At 39.3% G+C, this 24306-nt stretch overlaps 1 protein-coding gene across 12 annotated transcripts; it reads left to right on the plus strand.

The window, feature by feature from the left end:
* Positions 1-1270: 1270 nt before the first annotated feature.
* On the plus strand, positions 1271-21923 carry HMGXB4 (HMG-box containing 4). 12 transcript variants are annotated; one of them, XM_075182984.1, is made up of 13 exons: positions 1316-1359; positions 2137-2154; positions 3217-3289; positions 3721-3755; positions 4645-4789; positions 6160-6235; positions 6486-7312; positions 7734-7818; positions 11187-11251; positions 11628-11733; positions 11866-12038; positions 12909-13031; positions 19284-21923. In XM_075182984.1, the coding sequence occupies exons 5-13, from the start codon at positions 4664-4666 to the stop codon at positions 19326-19328; spliced, it is 1626 nt and encodes a 541-aa protein (XP_075039085.1). In that variant the 5' UTR covers positions 1316-1359; positions 2137-2154; positions 3217-3289; positions 3721-3755; positions 4645-4663; the 3' UTR covers positions 19329-21923. The 12 variants fall into 12 exon arrangements, 11 of the variants coding, with proteins under 11 accessions (XP_075039078.1, XP_075039082.1, XP_075039076.1 ...); XM_075182985.1 differs by having other exon boundaries at positions 3721-3734; positions 4641-4789; XM_075182982.1 differs by having other exon boundaries at positions 1317-1359; positions 4641-4789.
* The last annotated feature ends 2383 nt before the right edge of the window (positions 21924-24306 follow it).

The following is a 24306-nucleotide window of genomic DNA, read 5'->3' on the forward strand; positions in this document are numbered from 1 at the left end:
GCAAAGGCATTCAAAATTACACAGGAGGAGGCCGTCAAAAAGTTGTTGCCTTTTGCAACAACCTACCTGTGCGAACAAGGATTTTCCACTCTAACAAACATTAAAACAAACCAGAGAAATCGATTGGATGCTGAAGACTGTATCCAAATTACCCTGACATCAAAATGCCCCAATATTGATGCTCTCGTATCAAAAATGAATCAACATCATTTCTCCAAACCCTAAAGTTTTGAAGTTTTCAAAGAAATTTTAAATAGATTCAATAAAATTTTGAATTCCAATAATTAATAATATATGATTTCCTTCCTTTCAAATCAAGGGGGTAACATCGGCGTATCTAAATATATTTTGGGGTAAAAGGTAAAAAAGTTCCCTGACCCCTGTGTTAAAGGAAGTCATGTTTTTTTATGTATATAGTTATCTTATTTGTGAAGTGATGCAGTAGTTTTTGTGGAGAGATTGTAGGAGAATTGGGTGTTATTATAATGTGAAGTTTCATTCCTATTGTTCCTTTTTACCCTTTGATGTTGTATATAGTCTATTTTAATTTGGACAAAGTGATATTGGATTTATTTGTGTTGCAATTTTTAATAAAAACATCAACCCTTGGAAAACTACAGCTACTTATTCAAAATGATGAAAATGCTATCTGTGCCCTCTTTGCCACCTGATTTCATGCCCAAAGAAGTGTTGGGCCAGGCAAAAGACAAGTGTTTTATTTGTAACTAACCACCTTTTGTTGTTTCCCACTATAAAATTGGTGGCCCAATGGCATTTAACTCTTGCAAAACTACAGCTACTCATTCAAAATGATAAAATATGGTGACTTTGTCCACTTTGCCCACTGATTTCATGCCGAAAACCTTGTTGTGTCAGGCTAAATACTAGTACAGTTTGTGTTAATCTAAAGTAAAATCAGTGGTCCAACTTGATTTAATATGTTAAAAATAACGTCTTCCGAATAAGAACCTTGAGCGTGAATAAGAAGCGAATAAGAAGCTGGCCAAATGCGACACTAACTTCAGCATAGTTTTTATTTTAACTTGTATACCGGTAACATGTATGTAACCTCACCTCTACATTAAAACAAAGATCTTTGATTTGCGTTTCTAGTTGTAGATCGTACAAACCCTTTGTTTTCCCGAGAGATATGGGCAGGATATAAACAACCCGCTCATCCAATCGGAGTGCTCAACATATTCTGCTTGACCAATCAAATGTACCTGCGTTTCTTGGCGTTTGCGGTGTACGTCATGACGTTGTACGTGTATGTCTCGGTTTGTCTCCTCCATCATGGCGGGAAGCCGCAGGAGCTCAGAGGAATGATGCCGGCACATAGTATAAAGAGTAAAGACCCAGGTGGGATCCTATAGGAGGAAAACGCTCATGGTTGTTGCTGCTGATGCACTTTTGGAGCTGCGGTAATGTCGGCAATGACGCCGACGTATTAATTTTGGAATAACAATCCATGCACTCTGATGTGGATGGGTTATGTCCTGGCTGTCAACTACTCTGCACGGGGATTTCAAAGTGGCGTGAGATCATGGTGCAGAACGCTATAGACCTCTTAGTACAGGCACAGAGATTTACAATAACCCTGTTCTATGCTGTCCAGGTACATACACCTAAAGGGAGATTCGATTCAGCGCTGTCATGTGCTATCTCTGTACATGCACAGAAAGCTAACTGAGTAATTATGTACTTTAGAGTCATAAACTATGCCAGCACTATAGATAGAGTGGATGCAGAACATAATATACGTTATTTTTACATGCCACTAAAATTGTTTGCATAAAGGTATATTAAAATGAATCTGTTACTCACTTTATAATCACAATTTTATTGTAATGTGAGTTTTGGCTTATGGTTTAAGATGGTGATATAATCCTTTCACTCACTACTTTAGTACACACCCAAAGAAATCTAAACCTGTCAGTTACTCTTGTAAACAGACTGTTATCCATTATCTAGAAATTGGTGTAAAGTCACTGGTTCTGCTGTTGAGCCAATTTGCTGAGGTTTGTTTGGTCAACTTTACTAAGTAACTGTTTTAAAGGTGTAACTTTTACTAGCTTATTGATGGAATAAATAGCATTATGAAGCTTCTAATAATTTTAGTTGCTTATCATTTTACAGATTACTGCAAAACAACAAGTAAGCACCTTGTTGTTAATTACTTTTTGATGTCAGTTTGCGGTATATATCAATGAGTGGACAGATAGTGATTTTATGTTTAGTACCAAATCCCAACCTTCTTCCTTGGACAGATGCCATTAACTTATCTCATCCTCCAATAAAATAGAATAAAAGCCCTCCATAAAATGCTGGAGTATCACAGCCTTCCCAAAATTCTGTGCTATAGTTGGGAGGTATTTAAGTAAACTTATTGGTCCGTCCTGTCCAAACAGGTTCTGCAATAATTGCAAACCTGGCTCGGTTTTAGTTACCAGCTTAGACTTTGCTTTTTCAAGCAAAGTGCTTTGCTCTTTCTCCTGTAACCAGGTAACAGCAAGGTATCTTGTGGAAACAAGCGTAAATTAAAAAGAAACAACTATGGTTTCATGCAGGGTTTCCCAAGCCCAGTCCTCAGGGCTCCCCAACAGTGCAGGTTTTCTGGATCACATGTGACATAATTAGGACCACCTGTGGATCTGTTACAATGTGTCAGTCAGTAATGAATACACCTGTGCTCCAGCAAGGAGATATGGAAAACCTGCACTGTTAGGGAGCCCTGAGGACTGGGTTTGGGAAACCCTGGTTTAATGGGTATGTGGTTTACTCACTAGGGTACATATATAAAAGTGTTCTTAGGTTACCAATACACAATTAAATGTTGTTTTGGAGAGTCTCAAGATTAGACCTATTAACAAATTCTGCAAACTTGTCTCATCGGCACAACTTTTATGGCATCCGCCTACTGGTGTGGCCAAAACACTTGCTCCCACCCTGTGTATAGGGCGTCAACATTTTGTGCATGCTGTGCTAAAGTTCCAACTCTTCAACGTGTGATATCTGATTTTTTTTTGTTTTTGTTTTCAGTATGTGGGTCAGATTAGAGAATGTTCCCGGACCGTTGATAAATATGGTTCTAAAGAAAATAAAACTCTTTCATGGCCGAATACACTTTAATAAATGTACCCCCAGTAAGTTTTATTGTTTATGGTAATTTACAAGCAGTAGTTGCTGTAGAGTATTGACGAGACTATTCTTATGCAGGCTGGGTGTTCAGGCACTTGTTAAAGACTACTTGACGGGAAGACTTGGTTAATGGCGTACAGTGACACTAGAGGTATGGAAGATGTTTTTTTGTTCTTTTTGGAAGGAAAATTATCCAATTTATTTTACAAAAATGCTAGAAAACATGAACTGAAGTTTCACTGAATCATAGGAGATACTATCTTGATTGCCCATTTGTTGTATCATTTGTGATGTCAATAGAACGCAGTAGTCAAACGATCATGAAAAAATGTAGACTGATGCTATAGATTTGATGAGCAATAATATTTAAACAAAGCATCTCCGAGTTTCTGTCATGGGAGTAGCTTTGTAGACTGAACAAGAAAGATCTGAACGTCTATATTGGTGTCTGTATTTTCAAGGGTATGCAGCTCATTTATAAATCCTGTCACACATTGAAATTAAAATAATTTGCAATTATTCTGCTGCTGAATTATGGTGGAAAATTGAGCATATCCTAAAGTTGTATTCTTTATATTTCAGCTGCCCCCTGTCAAGTAAGCCTGAAACAATAAGGGGTAATTCAATTCGAAGCTAAGTGAATCTGACACGATGAGACTCCACAGCAACATTTGGCCTGAATTCCCAGCTCACATTTGCCCTCCCCTCTACTAACAAGGAAGTGTACACAGGGAAACATCAAGCGAGGCTCTGGTGGCACTTCGCGGTTTATTGAATTGCCTCTTAAGTCTGGGCTCTGACATCCCTATTTGTCCTTTTTCCTATAATAAAACTACTCATTTTTTTAAGTAGTTTGAAACAATGTTTGTGTACTCTGCGAAAGATTTAGCCCTTTTAGCTACAGCAGAAAAATAACACTCATTCTATACATGGGGCAGCATGGTGGCTTATTGGATAGCACTTCTGCCTCTCAGCACTGGGGTCATGAGTTCAATTCCCAACCAATGGCTTTAATATTTGGACCAGTGTAAACCAGTATATCCTTGTGTATGATGTAAATATGGCATGCTGTAATAGCAGGCTATGTATTGATGTTAGACCCAGTATAGTAAAAACAGTACTTAATAATAAAAAAGTGTGTTTTCAGTATATTTATATTTGTGTAGTACAACAAGGGTACCCCATTCCTGACAAATGCTTTGTTCAAAAGTTGCTTGGTATTTAGCCTATCTAGTCCAGTGTTGGCTAACCTGTGACACTCCAGGTGTTGTGAAACTACAAGTCCCAGCATGCTTTGCCAATATATAGCAGCTTGTTGCTGGAAGGGTACGCTGGGACTTGTAGTTTCACAACACCTGGAGTGTCATAGGTTAGCCAACACTGATCTAGTCTATGAATAACATTGTACTTTACCTTTCCCTTAAAACTATGTAGCTGTAGTTTGTTGCCTTCAGATTGTATCAATATCTGACTTTCTCTTACTACCTTTTTTCTATCGTTAGAAAGTTTGGACATAGAACGTGGGATGGAGGATGTGGGCTTGGCTGCTGGTAGAAGTCAGCGGGAGAAAAAGCGATCATACAAAGACCTGCTGCGTGAGGAGGAGGAGATTGCTGAGCAGGTTCGCAAGTCATCAAAAAAGAGACCTAAGGTGAGAACTTATTTAATTTTTGTCAAGCCAAGGTGTATACCTTGTAGTAGACCATGGTAAGGTATGGTTTGCTGTTGCAGGGTTGTACAAATTGCAGCCCAGAGGATTTCTTTTGGTCCTCCGCATAATATGCAGTGCTAAAATTACCCCCACTGGTTTCACTTCATTGCTAAAGTTATATTATGTCTCAAAAAATAAAATATCTGACTCTTAGGAATTCAATTATGGATTACATAGGTTATAAAATAAACTAATGTTACTTGCATATAATTTGTATAATATAATCTGAATTCAAAGAAAATGAAACTCCTTCCTTTAAATATAAAGTTATTATACTTTCTCAGTTATACATTGAGGGACACCAGATACCTTTGAGTACAGTGTGTAGATTCAGGCTGTGGAGGCTTTAAACTTTTTTTCACAGTTGTCCATAGGGCCCCTCATATACACTGCTGTGCAGGAAACATTCTTTCTAAAGGAGCTGCATTCAGCAGAACTTTATTTTAAATGACTTTACTTTAATGTATTTTAAAGACTGAGTCGCATCTATCCGGCTCTGCTGGGGTTTGGCAGTTTCATCCTCTTTAGAGAAAATGTTGAAATCCTCTGTGCTTCCCACCTTGCATAAGCACAAGTGTACACCCCAACCTGCAAATAATCAGAGTGTGACTGTTCCTCCCAGGAGGATGAAGTGCTTGTAGGGTCAAAAGTTTTTGGTGAGAATATTGCTTTTGACCGTTAGGAGGTGAATGATCTGATATGGGCTATGCACCTGGTATTAGACATCCAGGACACACAATTCTCGGAGGCTTCTTTGTTTAAAAGGAACTCGCTGAACAGGAAGTTTAGGTGTCTTGTAGGCTGCAGAACTAATCCTCTTCCTTCTTTTCAGACACACCTTTTCCTAGTCCTAATGCTGCAACGCTTATGCATGGTGTGAACCGTAAGGTATAGGGCAACCTTTTGTGGCGACAGAGGCAGTCTTAAGGCCCAATCGGTATAGAGAGGAATGAGCTAAGGACTACTGCTAAGAAGTTTTGAAGTGTTTGCATACCTGGATCCCAGTACTATACCCCAATGTACCCGGTGTCCCCCCAATGTACTAATCCTAATTTGCCATAGGGTATGCTATCACCATTTATGTATATAGCGCCAGCAAATTCTGTAAATTACAATTGTGGAGAAACACAGTAATAAAACAATACTGGGTAATACAGACAGATAGGTAAGACTGTCCTGTCCACATGCTTACAATCTATGGGATTTACTTCCAAGCCCTTTTGCCATGTATCATATGAGTATAGTGGTTGTAAAAACTGAAGTTGTATATTAAACAATCTGATGCGGTTATATTATGGTTTTGCTTGCAGGATGCAGACTTTTTGTTCATGGTGTCCGAGTCGCATAAGAAAAAGAAGAAGCATTCGTCAGATGATTACTACCCAGGTACATTTGCACTTCAGTCATTTTTCAAAGCGTATCCACATAATTTGTCTATTTCTTGTGCTTAGTTTTTGTCTGTAAGCTACATATACATGTTTTGCTCCTTGGCCTTTTCTCCTCATTGTATCAGTTTTCTTACTAAAAGTGCACTTTTGCATTCTCTATTTCTTTTCTTTACAATACTTGTCATTGCAGTATTTCTTTTTTCTAGTCAACTTCAATTAGTAATGCCCTATCCCCTATTTACATCTAGAATCATCTTCCTCGGACGTGAAGAAAAAGAAGCCTCCTCCCAGCTCTTCTCCATCTTCAGATACTGCTATGGACCTGCTCAATTCCATGTCCTCTCCCATAATTACTTCAAGTAAACTCCCTTCCAAGAAAAACGAGAAAATGCTTGCATCCTCTGCCAGCTTCCAGTCCCCCATCCAAGTACCACGTAAAGATCATCGCAAAAAAGTTGAAGACACTGTAGAGGACCTCTCCCACAAGTCTAAAAAACCCAAGCCTTTGACACTACGTGAACCAGATGGCTTAAGGATGAAACTTATCCTATCACCTAAGGAGAAAACAGGCGAACGCATGTTCCCACAAGAAGGAAGTCCTATACTCGGCGATGGAACTTCTCCAAAAAAGAGCAGTAAGAAATCGTCAAGAGACGAAATGGAGAGGAGCAGCCACAAGAAGCATCGGAAAGAAAGCCACACACCGAGGCCCAGTGGGACTACAGATTCAGCTTCTTCTTCTGGAGGGGAGCTTGAGGCTGGAGAACTAGTTATTGATGACTCATTCCGGGAGGTGAAGAAGAAAAAGAAATCAAAGAAGAGTAAGAAGAAGAAGGACAAACACAAGGAAGACAAGCACCGGAAACACAGCAAAAGCAAGAGAGAACATGGGTTGGATAGTAGCCCAGCATCGGTTCCAGCTCCTTTGCTCCCTTCACCGACTCCCATTACTGCAATGTCTCCTCCTCTACTCTTACCAATACAACCAGCACAACCACCTCTGCCCACACCCATACTTGTCCCCCATCCTGATGGGGCATCAGATAAGAAAAAAAAGAAAGAGGAGACAGAAAAGGTAAGAAAGATAACTTTGTTTGGGAATTGCTTTTCTTACTAATTTTTACCTAGTTTGCCAAAGTGAATTTTATTTGGAGATATAAAATGAACAGCCAACACATACATTTACAGTGCAAATGTATTTCAATAAACATACAGGCTTTCATATCCGTTTTGCATTTTGTTTGGTTGTCATTGACTTAGAAAGCCCTTAGCCTTCTTTTAGTTTCCAGGGAAGTGAAATTGTGGCTTGGAATTATTCGCTATGATGAATTGGGAAAGTGTTTGAACTGTTGTATGCTACTTTTAACAGTTTATTTTGTAGTAATAAGTAGTAAGCCTGTGCTGTTTGGGACCTGATATCCTGTGATCTGTGAAATAAATTGTGAGGACCATACGTCCTGGTTAATTCTGTTTTGTATATTCCATGTATGTATAAGCAGCCTAAGAAGAAGAACATGTCTGCATATCAAGTTTTCTCTAAAGAGTATCGAGGCAGCATCATAGCAGAACATCCAGGCATTGGTAAGAGACACACACATACTTGTTAATGCTTTGCAGATTTAAATGGAATTTGCACAACCCCCTTCTCCCCCAATAGTACATTGGTGGCTCTTACCATGCAACCTCCATCATTCCTCAATGCAGATGGCCCCATACTTACTGCAAATGTAGGGCTTTCATAATTCTGAAATGGGGGGGGAGGGACACTCGCGTGGCCTGAAGTCTGCACAGGCCATAAAATTCATGCCATACTTCCTTTTATGTTCCACATAAGGTAAACCAATTATAGGAACCTATACCAACTTTTGGGTGGGAAGACAAAAGCCCACTCCTCCTTACAACACTACTTCAGTTCCTTGGTGTTTGAGGGCATTTGTTTGCACACGGTTCTCCAAGTCTGGCACGGCATCTTAAAACGGTTGAGGTCTTGAATTTGACTCAACATTTCCAAAGCCTTGACTCTATTCTTATTCAGCTCTACAGTTGTATATTTCTTGGTGTGCTTAGGGCTGTTGGTCTATAGCATGATCCAATTTCGGTCAAGCTTCAGTTGTCAGTCAAAGAGTAGTAATTATGGACTTGAATGCGGGGCATACAGTTTCTGTGCCTGGAAAACAACCCCAAATGATCACTCCTCCACCACTGTGTTTGGTATAAGGCTCTTGTAGCGATACAGTGTGTAATTTTTGCTAAAAAATGTCAGCGTGCATTACGACAAAACTACACTTTGGTGCTGTCAGTCTCGAGGACATAGTTCCAGAAATCTTGGTGGTTCAATCGCATACAACAAACCTAATCTCTATTGCAATGTGGTGGTTTTTTGGAGAGAAGGGAGTTTCTCCTGTTTACTCTGCCATTAGAAAAAGATTGAACAAGCATGACTTTCATGGAAGAGTCAGAAACTTTAACATTTACGATGTTGACATAGGTCTGTAGATTTGTGCATGTACCTTTACGTTTCTTTGTGATTTCTCTGAGCATTAAACAGTCTGCTTATTCTGCCCACTCTTCAACCGTCTTCGGTGTTCTCCATTTGTAAATTGTATTTCTTAATGTAGAAACAATGGATTTCAATTGTTTGGAAATGGCCTTCTAACCCTTTCCAGACTGATAAGCAGCAACAGTTGCTTCTCTGAGCTCATTGAAGATGTATTTTATCCATGGCACGGATTAACACACACCTTAATGCTGCAGACCAAACAGCCAAAGGTTGTCCTTTTATATCCAGGCGGTAGCACTTCCTAATGATTACATAATGAAATGTACCTGATTAGCAGCACCTGGCTCAAATTACTTTCTTTCCTGTTATGGCAGTAAGAGTGTAATTACGTTTTCATCCATGGATTCTTTTTTTGTTTAATAATAAATTACAAAGTAAAGTCAGTTTCAGGTTATTTTTCACATTTTAGGACCCTGAAGATTAGATGATTATGTGCCAATATATAAAGATGTGTTGGGTAGCCAGTAAGTTAGGTTTAGCCAGAACCTGCCACTATGCGGAATATTTCTCTGTATAATTTCTTTTGATGTAGTGATCACCCCTTCCCAAAGGGTTGATGTCTGGGGCGCTTCTATTTATTTAATAGACATGGTAACAGTTCTGTGAAGCATATACAAAAACACCCTTTAGGCATTTTAATACACTTTTATTGGTAACTATTAGTTCAAGCCAGCGGTTCCCAAAGTGCGCCGCGGCTCCCAGGCGTGCCGTGGCACTGTCACGGGTGCTGCGACCAGGGGACAAAAAAAACAAAAAGTAACTTGCCAATCCGGCGGTGCCCGGGACCCAGCATCCTCTTCGCTTCTCACTGAATGTCGGGCATGACGTCATCACGCCCGACAAATTCAGTGAGAAGCGGCAGGAGAGAGGAGGAAGGACGTTGGGTCCCGGGCGCCGCCGCATTAGTAATAAGATAGAAGAAAGAAGGCCAAGTATGGCAAGTAAAGAAACGGAGGGGAAAATAATGGAGGGTGCAGACAGAGTGTGCGGATGAAGGAGGGTGCAGACAGAGTGTGCGGATGAAGGAGGGGGCAGACAGAGTGTGCGGATGAAGGAGGGGGCAGACAGAGTGTGCGGATGAAGGAGGGGGCAGACAGAGTGTGCGGATGAAGGAGGGGGCAGACAGAGTGTGCGGATGAAGGAGGGGGCAGACAGAGTGTGCGGATGAAGGAGGGGGCAGACAGAGTGTGCGGATGAAGGAGGGGGCAGACAGAGTGTGCGGATGAAGGAGGGGGCAGACAGAGTGTGCGGATGAAGGAGGGGGCAGACAGAGTGTGCGGATGAAGGAGGGGGCAGACAGAGTGTGCGGATGAAGGAGGGGGCAGACAGAGTGTGCGGATGAAGGAGGGGGCAGACAGAGTGTGCGGATGAAGGAGGGGGCAGACAGAGTGTGCGGATGAAGGAGGGGGCAGACAGAGTGTGCGGATGAAGGAGGGGGCAGACAGAGTGTGCGGATGAAGGAGGGGGCAGACAGAGTGTGCGGATGAAGGAGGGGGCAGACAGAGTGTGCGGATGAAGGAGGGGGCAGACAGAGTGTGCGGATGAAGGAGGGGGCAGACAGAGTGTGCGGATGAAGGAGGGGGCAGACAGAGTGTGCGGATGAAGGAGGGGGCAGACAGAGTGTGCGGATGAAGGAGGGGGCAGACAGAGTGTGCGGATGAAGGAGGGGGCAGACAGAGTGTGCGGATGAAGGAGGGGGCAGACAGAGTGTGCGGATGAAGGAGGGGGCAGACAGAGTGTGCGGATGAAGGAGGGGGCAGACAGAGTGTGCGGATGAAGGAGGGGGCAGACAGAGTGTGCGGATGAAGGAGGGGGCAGACAGAGTGTGCGGATGAAGGAGGGGGCAGACAGAGTGTGCGGATGAAGGAGGGGGCAGACAGAGTGTGCGGATGAAGGAGGGGGCAGACAGAGTGTGCGGATGAAGGAGGGGGCAGACAGTGTGATGATTTTTGTAGATGGCTGTTTTATTTTGTTTGATCTTATTCCACTTAATATTAGCTGTAAATTATTCTTTGAAAGAAATATAATTGAAGAAAATATATAAAAATATTTTCCCTTGAATTTATGTATATTATTTTTGCAAACAACTTACTAAGTATTTCTGTCCTGACCTAAATACTTACAACGTTGTTTTGACTCAACTATTTAAAAAATGGGACTGTTCTGTAATTATTTTGGAGGGGTGCCTTGAAAAAGTTATGGAGACTCGTAAGGGTGCCACGAACTGAAAAAGTTTGGGAACCACTGGTTTAAGCTTTAATTTTTCAGTAAGGTGTTTGTTTGTTTTTTTTGGGGGGTTTTTTAAAACAAAAATTGTATACAAGTGAATAACCTATGGTTATTGTCTTTGTTGGCCTATCTTGATTTTTATTTTTTAATCAATTACTAGATTTTGGAGAACTGAGTAAGAAATTGGCTGAAGTGTGGAAGCAGCTCCCAGAAAAAGACAAACTCGTAAGTTTATGATTAAAATGATATATCTAACACATTATATTTTTGCACTATCATTTTGCATTTTGAGGCTCCAATCTGATTCTCTGTTCTTTTTGCTAAATAATAAATGAATGTTACACTTATAACAATAGCTGTATAGTTACACTATATAATCATCATCACCATTTATTTATATAGCGCCACTACTTCCGCATTAGTTCTAAATCTCCTAAACCTTTAAGATTTTGTTAAATTGTCAGCAGACCCAGAAGCCTGAGCAGTGATCTTTCTGTTACCTGGTAATAGGCAAGGAAATGGTGTGTCCTGCTCCTTGTTATGTGAATTGTGGTTTGTGTGAATGTGACTTGGTAGCTTTTCTGTCCTATTCTGGATACAGGTTTGGAAGCAGAAGGCCCAGTACCTCCAGCACAAACAAAACAAAGCAGAGGCCACTACTGTAAAACGCAAATCCAGCCCATCAGAGTCCACTTCAAAGAGTAAAGGTATAGAAACACCTGTATTGCCTCTCTTGCTGTCTTGTGGTGTTTTTTTTTTTTTTTTTTTTCTGTAAATGAAAAAGTTTTTCTGTGTACTATCACATTGCAGCATCTCTTTTCTGTATCTTAATTCCTTAGGATCCTCCTCCTCCGGCCTGTCCTCGCCTCACAAGAAGTCCCCAAGTAGCGTTGTATCCTTTTCCTCTTCCCCAGCAAAAGTCCCTGATACCGAGCCTATTGACGTTGCTGCACACCTACAGCTTTTGGGAGAGTCTTTGAGCTTGATAGGCCACAGACTTCAAGAAACTGAGGTGAAGAATGGCAAAGCTCCTGTGTCTCGGCACAGTGATGACAGTGGGATATATGAAATCTTCTGATCAAAGAAGCTGTTTCATAGATTGCTTATTGTGCAGTAGTATTGCCTTGCTGACTGCTTGTAAATATTGTTTTTTCTAAGTTCTATTCGAAATATGTCCCTCACATACTATGATGAACTCATTTTATTACTTAATTTACAAAGAAGAAACAGGTTCTTGGAAGTACCTCTGTAAAAGGGGGATGTGCCTACCTTTCTTCAACTTGAAAATGCACTTGGTGAAAACCGTAAAACTATTACTCCAGGGTCCCATCTACTACCATGTTAGAGCCAACTCTTCTTTAGTTCAAAGTTTACTCCCCCTTTTTTTTCTTATAAAATAGTGTTCAGTTTAGTTTCATTTTGGTCTTAAACTACTTTTCCACTTCTGTTAATTAGCCCTTTTGTGTTGAGGAACTATAGATACATATTCCTATTCAGTCTTTTATGATTAGCTGTCTGCAGTAGGAAAACAGAATATCCTCCAGTCATTGCCACTAATAAAGCACATATTTTTTTATGTTTTTACAGGAATATTTAGCTTTGTCCTTTAGAGGATTGCTGATATAACTTTATGTCACATAGTAGATAGACCGTGTGGGTGCCTCTACTTCATTCAAGCATTGTTTAGTGCTTTGGAGAAGTTTGCCCCACTCTTCCTTAACAAAAAACATATAATGGACTAGGAATAAAATTCATATCTAAGTAAAACTGTTTTGTGAGCAAATGAACTGTAATTTAGTATATATATCTGTGTGATTGATTGGTTGCAGTAAAAGTTGGAGCAGTATTTTAAATCTGCATGACTGTTGGTCTTTGTTTGCAGGGCATGGTTGCGGTATCTGGCAGCCTGTCTGTGCTTTTGGATTCCATTCTTTGTGCCATGGGTCCTTTGGTGTGTCTCACTAACCATGTTCCCCAGCTCAGTGCCTGTCCCAAACAAGTTTTGGTAAGTGTGAAACATGCGTTTTTTCTTTTGTCACGTGCAAACTGGGAAAGAGTAAATGCAATAGTGAAAATACATTTACTTAAAAATATCTAATCACATGAGTTTTTGAGATAAAGTGCTGCACCACCAAGCAGCATCACCTATCTGCACACAGTTTTTCTGATTGCAATCAAAGAAACACCATCATAAGCTCTGACTATCTTGTGGTCATCAGCACCTGGGAAAAGTGCTGTGTATGTGGGTGGAGCTTTGGTTCAGCATTTGTCTTTTCTGCTAATGTCACACAATCAGTGAGCATTAAGGGAAATATTTTCAGCCATTTTCTGTAAATATTACTCATAAAACTTATATAACAGATTGTCAATAGAGATCCCTTTTTATGTACACATTTCCCTTTATTAATATAAGTGACGAATGCTATATGGTTTTCTCGGACAAGATAAACTATAGCCACCTGGAGATGAAACAGATCTAGTAACATAGTTGATGAGGTTGAAACCAGTCCATAAAGTTCAATCTATTTTGGATTTCTGCGATCCCTCACTTATATTTTAAATTGATCCTGATGAAGCAATTGCCTATCTGTTTCAATCTGGTAAAATCCCTCCTGACCCAGTATTGCAGTCCTATTTCTCCCTGGATCCATTACTGTCCTTCATTTGAATTAACGGTCATAACCCTGGATAGCCTTTTCACTAAAAATCTGTCTAACCCTTTCTTAAACATATCAATTGAATCTGCCATCAAAACCTCCCCTGCAAGTGAATTCCATTTCTTGACTGCCCTTACTGTAAAGAACCCCTTCCTTTGCTGATTGTGAATCTTCCTCTCCTCTCTAACCTTTGGGGATGACTGTGTGTACTATGTACAGTCCTTGGGGTAAAAAGTTCCCATGAAAGTTCTCTGTTCTGACCCTTAAAGTATTGGTACTCAGTAATCATATCCCCTCTTAGACGCCTCTTTTCTAAAGTAAACCTAAAACTAACCTAACCTGGCTAACCTTTCCTCATAACTTAATGATTTAATACCCTTTATAAAAAAAAGACTCTTTGAAGCTAGAAAGGGTTAAGAGAAGGGCGGCAAAATTAAGAGTGATGCACAGAACTGTACTCCGTATTCAAAATTAGGTTTTACCGACAATTTATATAGTGGCAAAATTAGTCTTCCCTTGCATCTATGCCCCTTTTTATGTATACCAGTATTTTATTGGCTCTTGCAGCTGGGGACATGATCTAAAAAAAAGTGTCTGTTCTTCCTACTTAGTAGTCCCTGTGTTTCTGATCCCCTTCTAGTTCCAAATCGGAGCTAGTTAGCTCTGTATGTCAAGTGCTTCTCCCTAAGGCATTAAAAGTGCAGACATCAATTGATTCAGGGAAAGGACACATCTGCTCTCATTGTCTGCTGGTATTGTTTACATCAATACAGTGGTATTTTAGAGTGTGATGTTGCCAGCGCTATACATGCTTGGAATTGTAGTATGAAGTTTTCTTCATTGACACTATGCAGAATGATGTGGCAGCTCTCCACTACACCAGAGATGAATTTTTATTGTAAATGTGGCTGATCTATTGTTCAATAATATTGGTCAAGATGTGGAAACAGGTTAATACATCTTATTTGACATGCTGCCAAAAAAAAGTTAAAAAGTTAACTTCCTCTTCGGAGCCCTAATGAATGGGTTAACTTCCTATTCAGCTGAGCAGAGACAGGAAAAAGAAAACAACTGAGCGTATATGATGTAGCACCTCATCTGTGCCCCCCCCCCTCCTCTCCCCAGTTGTGTAGGTAGCGGTTTGTTTTATTTTTATGTGGGGATTACCTGTACATACCTAGATAAGGATCCGGCAGGCTTCGCCATCGTGCCACAGGTGTATGTTACCAGTGGCTCCATGGCACTACCATGTACTACCAAGCTCAAAACAATGAATGGTGGCAAAAGTCTGGCTTTTAGAAGCCCAGGCAGCAAAGGAGAACCTACCACCATGTTGGATGCCAGAATAGCACTTACTGTGCCATGCCAGTGTAGATGGCTGGGAATTCAAATATCATGTTTCTGTTGCAAACTTCGTGGATGGAGTGACAGAAATAAAAGCCCTGCCAAAAAAAGGCAGAAAAGCACAGAACTTAATGAAGTCCTTCCTTATTTGTGCGGTTATGTTGTTGTGGAACAGTTTGTAAGAAATTACCTACAGACTGTGCAGAAAAGTCTGTGTGTCAATTGTACATCTCAAATTAGGAAAGACTTGTCAGCCATCAGAGAATTAAGATGGGAGAAAATTGTTGATAACAAAGAAGGATTTGTATGCACATCAAGGTTAATAAAGATTCGGTTCACCGTTGGTGTTTGATATGACTGAAATACCAGGGTCCCCTATGTGTGGATTAGTAGAATCTGTCGAAGAACAAGATTCTACAGATAGTGAAAAGTGTGATCATTTAATTTAGAAATAGTAGAGGTACTAATGAAGTGAATTAATAAAGCCATCGTAATTCAAGATACGCCAACCACTGTAAACGGTGTTCTCTATACACAATTTTATTAAGGATCATCTTTAAAGAAAAGGGGAAAAAAAAGATAGTGGGAGTAGCCAGAAAGGCGTCCGTTCATGCAGTAGTAGCTATTATCACATCAAAGACTACCATCCCCTTGTATGATAAAGGCCCTTTAGAGAGTTCTGTTGATTGAAGGAGGAAAGTAGTTTTTTTTTTTTTTGTTTTTAAAAAGTATGTTTCAGATGAAACAGTAATAAAGTACGGGGTAGCAACATCTTTGGTCTTCAGTGCTCCAAGTATTTGGATGGATGCTTTGTATAAGAATACCCAAGAGAAGATTCATAGAAAATTATAGAAACTATGAAGAAGGGTATTGATTTGCAGAATGGGCAGCAGAACTTTTGTGGAGGTGGCCTTGAGTGGCTGATTCTCATTCAAAAAAACAGGTTTGGTTATGCTCCCTTTAGAGGGTTCTTTACTAGTTGGAGATAAAGTGGATTCTATGAGCCAAAGAGTGATTTGAGGAACATTACACGCTTTATCACAGGATTTGAAAATATCATTGTTTGCTCGCCCAGCAGTTCAGGGAGGCGAAGGTATGGCCTGGCAGACAGTATTCCAGGAAATCTGAAATCCAGGCAGTTTTTCCATCGCCCTAGATTTAGACCAAACAATTCCCATTGACTCAGGACTGATTGTCTCAGGACCAACCCTGCATATAATTTGATATCCCCCCCCCCCCCCCCCCCCCCCCCCCCAAAAAAAAATCTGAGAGCTCACCACCCAGGATCATTGGGTGATGAACATTGTAGCCATAGGTTACAAAAGAGTTCAGAGAAGGAAGTACACAAGACAAATGTTTAATAGTAGGACACCATTCTCCCCAGTGCAAAAGGAAGCATTGTGCAACAATTTACAGAAACTTTTTTGGAGAAAACAGATTATTTCACTAGTCCCGGGCAGTCTGAGGCATTGGGTTTTATTCCAGGCTCTATCTGGTACATAAGTAACCAGGAGGCTTAAGAACAGTACTGGCTTTATGATGGCTCAAGAAGCAAAACGCTTTTGTATGGAAACTGTAAATTGTTATAAAAACCATACAAGTAGTGGATTTTATAACATCAAGATGCCTATCTAGCATCCCAACATCATGATTTTCTTAGGTTTTGTATTTTAGGCTACCACTTCCAATTTTCAATTAACAATTTTCTGTGAACGCACACCAAGGTGTTGGTTGTTCTAATGGAGACGCTCGGGAATCAAGGGGATCATTGCTTGGCCCTACTTGGACGATATCTTTGTCAATGGAAAATTAGATGGATATCAAAATCACTTCTGTCTGAAGTTGAATGAACAAGGTGATCACATTCGTGCAAATCACTAATGAATAATAAAGAGAAAAGTCATCTATTACGGTAATGGCAAGTACAGTTCCTGGGCGTATATATGCATACAGCAGGAGGGCACAGTCAGAAGAGAGGGTTAACACAATGAGACAGTTGATATATTGCATTCTACTTCCTTTAGTAGATTTAGTCTGTTTTCTAGGCATTTAGTCTGTTTTGTTTTTAAGCATGTTCGCATCTACAATAGGGGCTACAATAGAATTACTCGAACAATGGGATTACAGGCAGGAGTCCCTGGATCAGGGGGACCCAACTAACTCTGTCAGAGAGTCCCTCAGGTGGTGGAAGGACCCCATACTGAGAAATCATGGAATTACCATCTCCTTCCTTAGATGGACAGTGACTCTTATTGTTGACAGACTCCAGGTCCACATTTGAACTCTGATAGTATAAGGTACCTAGAGTCAAAAAGAAGCTGCATACAAATACATTTTTAACTTTTTTTTTTTTTTTTTTTTTTTTTTAAACCCTGTATGCATCTAAAAAAAAGTTCTCAGACAGTAGTAGCATTCATAATGGTACCAGTAGAACGGTGATGAAGGAGCTTAGCATCATTTTTAGTTTGGACAGAAAGCAATATAATTTATTTCTCAGCACTTCATGTACTGAGCAGAAACTACACAATGGTGGATTATCTCAGAAAGAAAAGTTTGGCTTCCCACATATAGATTTAATGTTAGTGGGTCAGAATACAAAGCTCAATAATAAAGAGGTTTTTTTTGTTTTTGGCTTTTCCTACTTCACAAATTTCCCTGAGTAAAGGGGATAGATGCCTTGACGAGGCCCTGGGCTTTTCATCTCTGATAAGTACTCCTTTCATCCCATGAACCTTAAGGAACATCAGAAAGGAAATCATTGCAACTCTGGCCTTGATGAGTGTAATCTGCCGTAGTCTGGGAAATGCCTCTAGAGCAGGGGTGGGCAAACCTGTCCTCAAGGGCCATATCCAGTTCATGTTTTTAGGATTTCTGTCTGTAGAAACAGGTGGGATAATTACTGACCCAGCCAAATAGATTAAATCAGCTGTACATGATTAAAGAAATCCTAAAAACATGAACTGGATATGGCTCTTGAGGACAGGTTTGCCCACCCCTGCTCTAGAGCAACCGTGGTCTGTACTACTATAACTGCATCTCCTGTACCAGGGACCAGCTCTGCATCCGAACAAGAGAGCGCTCCTTCTTGATGGGGTAGAAATTGAGTGGGCATTGCTCAGGATCAAATGAGTTTTTAGCCAAGAATTTTAGGTTTTGTTACAAGCTAGGAAACAAAATTGTATCAGTAATTTACTAAAGAATTTGAAGGAGATTTATCTGCTGGTGCAAACAAAGATCAATGTGACTAATGGCAGCAAGTATTCCACAATAACTGGATTATCTGGTGCCAATTCTAAACATAGCTTTAGGTCTCGAAACTCAAAGTACAAGTTTCAGAACTAATCATTCTTTAAGAATAAGATAAGATTGGTGTTCGTTTGGCACTACACTTCTCCAAGCCATTAAAAGAATTCAACCTCCTGTTAGAGCAGTCTTTTTGCAACATGAGATCTTCACTTCGTACTGGACTCGTTAGTGTCAAGTATGTTTGAGCCTTTTACAAGACTCTTAAATGGCTCATTCTTAGTCTCGCAGAGGTAATTGCAACCATGAATTACTACTAATAGGAGAACTACATTTGTTGCATTGCAAGAAACCATTTCTGAACATTTTTCCAGATAAGCGTGTATTAAGGACAAATCCAACTTTCCTGCCTAAAGTAGTGTCGGGCTTTAATATAAATCAAGAGATTACATTACCAGCGTTTGGCTCAGAAACAAATAATGAAGAGGAGAAACGTTTGTATGCACTGGATGTGGTGAGAGAAATCTACATATATCTTCAAAGAGTATTCATTGACCGCAGTAGCTACTTCTTGGTCTCTAAAAATGTCACCGGACGAGACTTGTGCCTTTAAAGTGACAGTGGCCTTCAGTTTACACAGTTACAAAACTTTATATGCTGGATGTGACAGAGGTTCAGTAGGAAGCAAGATCCTTCAAACACTAGGTCAATAAGGATTTTAATTTTTTTGCGTTCATTATGGTGTCGCTAGTTATTTGGCCCACCCCATGTTATTTCCTGGGTACATCCCATTCATTAGGGTTGCCATGAAGTCCTTCGAGGAATTGAAATTAACACTAATTTGTTTATTTTTCAAGTGCCTTTGGGATGTGTTGTATTTTTATTTTTGTTTCCATTTGTTTCTCCGGTACTATTGTATTCACTGTGCTATTTTATGCAGGAATAATTTAAGATAGATTTTTTTTCATTTAAAATGCATCTTTTATTTTATTTATTTTTTCTTATTTTTACAGTCCAACACTTTAGACAACATTGCCTATGTGATGCCCGGTTTGTGACAACAAGAAGAGAAGTGACCTGTGCAACGCAGGGAGCAACACTTTATTTTTCTTTGTACAGTGCTGTATTATATGTATACAAGTTGTAGACTTTTATATCACTTGTAATTGTATTTGTCATTCTTAGAGAAAACAGTCTTACACTTTCCTGAGAAAAATATTTTTCTTCCTGTACCACATAATTACTGAAAATTGGTAGACTGGCCATTGTTATTACATCACAAGATTAGTTAGTGGTAGACGGATTCCTCAGATTTTAACTAATCCCCAGTATCACTGTTTTAAAGATTAAGTACAAACACTTGAAATTCTGCTGAGCAGTGAACAAAGATGTTCTAGATTATAAAGGTCATGCTGACAACTGCATTGTCACAGCACAATCATATTAATCGTATAACTCTCTCTGATGCTATGTTAAATACATAGTACAAAGAGAACAATATAATTGAAATGCTTTGTTTTAGTTGTACATTTTGTTTTTAAGTATTTTATTAAAACAAAAAAAGAAAAAGCTACAAAATCTGCAGTGGCATAAATCACACTCAACAGAACAGTGTCTTTCTTGCAGATCCAGGTCAGTGATTGTGGAGGCAGGATGAACCTTTAAAGAAACAGGGCCCCCCTCACTGTAAATATTGACATTGTTTGCAATATGCCAAATATTGTTCAGGCGTTTAGTTCCATTTTAGAACAGAAACTCTGATGGCACTCTAACCTCAGCGTGTTTTTTTGGTTTTAAAGAAGCTGCTATTGGAAAAGTGGCATTTTATATTAAGGTGGAGGCATTGTCCAAAAGTGTGCAACCCCTTTAATGTGCTGATATCCTCTGTAGACTATAGGAAAACCTAGGTGTCTGCCACATCTTTTAACCAGGTCATGGCTGTGCCCCTTTGTTACCTCATATTCCCCCATAGTGTGATGTAATTTCCACCCTTAGCTACACCTCCAATCTGAATAAATTAGACTGGAAGGCTTTGGGAGGGGATAATTGAGACAGAATAAGAATAGTATTTACTTAGTTGTGTACATACTGGTGATTTAAAATACATTTTTTAATTCATGTTAAAATGCATATATATGTCATTGGGTTTATGTAGTCTTTTAATATGCGTTTAGATGCATTTAGAATTCTTTTTAAACATGCACCTGTGGAAAAAAAAATGGTAAGTTATCTTGTTAAATACAAATGTATATGGAAAAATATGTATAAATGCTCAACTGCATCTCATTGAGTTTGGAATCTGCTCCCAATTCGAATAGCATGTTCAACTGTTTGGGGGGGTATTCAATTGTCGGGATTGCCGAAAATCCCGCGGTCCGCACGCGATTACCAATAGTGCGGTAATCGTGAGCAGAAAAACCGTTAATACGGTAATTTACTCGCTGGATTTCAGCGAGATATTACCGTATTAACGGTAATATTTTTTGAGCGCGGGATTTTCGGCGGTCCCGCCGACAATTGAATATGCCCCTTTGTGTGTGATGCAAATACATGGAATAAACAGTGTCAAAAACATAACACAAGGTAATTGCATGTAAAAATGCAAATATGTATCATTAGTACAGTTGCATTGATACTTAGACAGGGTACACGCTACAGTGTTTTCAGCTGATTATCGGGCCATTCTACCGATAAATGACCGTCCTGATATCAGTGTGTATGCTGCAATGATGAACGATTATCGTTCTAAAGCACATCATAGGGGGGTATTCAATCGACGGCGGGATCGCCGAAAATCCCGCGCTCAAAGAATATTACCGTTAATACGGTAATCCTGCGCGTTAATACGGTAATTTACTCGCTGGATTTCAGTGAGTAATTACTGTATTAACGGTAATATTCTTTGAGCGCAGGATTTTCGGCGATCCCGTCGTCATTTGAATACCCCCCATATTGTTTTTTTAAACCGGATATAAATGTCTTTCAAGGATGGAATAATGTTGTTCTAATCCTGGAGTGTGTATGCACTCACGACTAGCAGTATCCATATATCTCTATGGAGTATGCAGGGTCACAATCTTTTCAGATGATGGTTATGATAGATGAAGAGCACAGATCTGTAGGTAAAATGTGTACACGTGAATGGGCATGCTGATCTGGATTTTCTTTTTTACTCGTTTGTAAAATCGTTAAGGATATCTCAACGGGAGAAATTTTCTGTAGTGTGTACCCAGCCTTAGACGTACTTCTTAAATGCAGAATTTTAATTGGCCGTGTCTCCTTAAACGAGATTAGTAAACTACACTTGATCTTAGCCAAAAGGCCGAGAAGCGATGGTAAACTAATTTAGCAACACCCTTTGTATAAAGTAGGTAAATGTCATAATAAGCATATTTGTATACATTCAACTCTTAACATTTGCATTGGACAAACGAAGTGGGAAGTGTATAAAAAAAAAGGATTGCATTTATCACTTCTGCTTTATTAGAACATTGTGTTTGATGTGATTGTATGTAAGACAGTGATGACAAACTCTCTTAATCCCTTCCAAAATGCCAAAAAATATAAAATCCAATTTTACTTAAGAAATGTTGCTTGTGGATATTTTTTTAATGTGTTTTTTCTTGTGGTTTATAAATAAATTATAAAATTTGGTAGTTTGCAGTTAGTTTTTAAAGCTGTCAATGTGTTCCTATTTGTTACAGAATGTCTTTTTTTTTTTTTTTTTTTTTTTTTTTTTTTTATTGCAGTACAGTGTCGGGGAAAAAAAAAAATCTGTAATACTTTTGTCTTTTTTGACACTAAAGTATTCAGAGTGATACCTTTTATTGGCCAACCAAAATACATTTTTATATTTGCTAGCTTTCAGAGCACAGAGGCCCCTTCATCAGGCAAGATTATAAATGAATTTAATTTGTAAACTTGCCTGATGAGTAGTCAACATAACATGTGTAACTAGTCACATAGTTACAACATGTTTCTCAGCATTATTCATATAGGTTGTAGTCCTCAATACAATGTACAGAGGACAGGAAATCGGTGTAAACTACAAATTGGGCAGGTTACTATATATTTCTATTATGTACCAATTCTGGACTAAAGATATTCACACGTGTATGAAAATGTAATTGCAGACTGTATGAATGAACCTTGCACTGGTTCATTATCCCACATGGAGGATGTAATGCATATATTGCCAAGTTCTAAAATATTCAGAAATCTCAGAAAAATGTAATAAGCATAACTGAATATACCTATTTAATCAAATCGAAAAAATTAATCATTTGAATATTTTTTTATAAATTGCAAAAATCACTGTACTAAAGGGTAGATAATGCAAGAATGACACTAATAACAATATGGGAACATAGAATGAAACAAGTTGAGGCCTTAGTTTAAAATGATAGTATTAAGGACATCATCTGTTATGGGGCACCACAGATTGCACAGCACTGTAGAGTAAGCAACACACAAAAAAGAATACAAATGAATATTAGAGCAAGAGAGCAAACAATAGCAGAAGACACAACTTAATAAAATGACCCTCTCTTGAGTAGATCATTTTTTTCTTATTACGGGTGGGGTTAAGTACTCGTTTCCTATCCATAACATTAACTTGATCTATTGCTCTATCCAGCACTGTATTTGTACTTATAAGAAGCCAACAGATTCTAATTCTTATATTCTAGCATCAAGTGGTTACAGAATGTCCTGAAAGGTTGGTTCCTACGTTTAAAAAGGAATTGCTCAGATCCTATGGTGTTGAAGGATCAAATGATTGAAATGAAAAAAACAATTCCTTAGTAAGGGATATAAAGATATAGTTCTGGATAGAGCAGTAGATCAAGTTAATGTTATGGATAGGAAACCGGTACTTAACCCCACCCATAATAAAAAATCGGAGGGTAATAGATGAGCTTTTATTACCCAGTTCAACTCGCAGTATAAAGAGATTGAAACTGTGATTTGTAAACATTGGGATAAATTGAGAAAAGACCCAACTCTTGTCGGTCTGGATTGTGAGAAACCCAAGTTTATATACAGACAAGCCCCTAATTTGAAGGACAATTTAGTAAAAAGTGCTTTAAATGAAGTTAAACGATCAGGGGCGACTTCAAAAGGTTTTGGTTTTTTTTTTTAGGCGCGTTGTGTGTGACATATAGGGCCACTTTTTCTAATCAAAAGAGCAAAATTCCAGGTTTTGATGGTGAATGGAAAAATGTATCATGTTAAGACCTTTTTGAGCTGTAATGGTTCCAACTCTATTATTACCATTTATTTATATAGCGCCAGTAAATCCGCATCATTGTAGAGAGAACTCGCTCACATCAGTCCCTGCCCCATTGGGGCTTACAGTCTAAATTCCCTAACACACACACACACACGTCAATTTGTTAGCAGCCAACTAACTTGCCAGTATGTTTTTTCTGGAGTGTGGGAGGAAACCCACGCAAACACGGGGAGAACATACACAATCGTCACAGATAAGACCATGGTCTGGAATTGAACTCATGACCCCAGTGTTGTAAGGCAGAAGTAATAACCACTTAGCCACCGTGCTGCCCTTAATACGAGGTATGTCTATTAAATAACAAGACTGATTAAATAACTCACCTTTTATTGGTATTACAAATTTAATGTTTGTCCCCTTCAATATACTCCCCATTTGCGCTAATACATCGCTGTAGTCTTGTTTTCCACTGGTCGAAGGCATGGAGCAAATCAATTTCTGTCACTTGTTTCAACATATCTGCCGTTTTCTTCTTTACAGCATCAACTGACTCAAAATGTGTCCCTTTAAGCACTGATTTAACTTTTGGGAAAAGATAAAAATCGCACGGTGCTAAATCTGGCGACTATGGAGGATGTTCAAGTGTAGTAAGGTGTTTGTCGGTCAAATTGCTTCACAGAAAGTGCTGTGTGAGGAGGCGTATTTTCCTGGTTTCCCGTTTTTCCACAGTTGCGGCCGTTTCTTTCTGACTCTCAGCTTTTGCAAAACTTCCTTATAATAATGCTGATTAACTGTTGTACCTTCTG

Source organism: Mixophyes fleayi, chromosome 8 (genome assembly GCF_038048845.1).
Source record: "Mixophyes fleayi isolate aMixFle1 chromosome 8, aMixFle1.hap1, whole genome shotgun sequence".
Classification (NCBI taxonomy): domain Eukaryota; kingdom Metazoa; phylum Chordata; class Amphibia; order Anura; family Limnodynastidae; genus Mixophyes; species Mixophyes fleayi.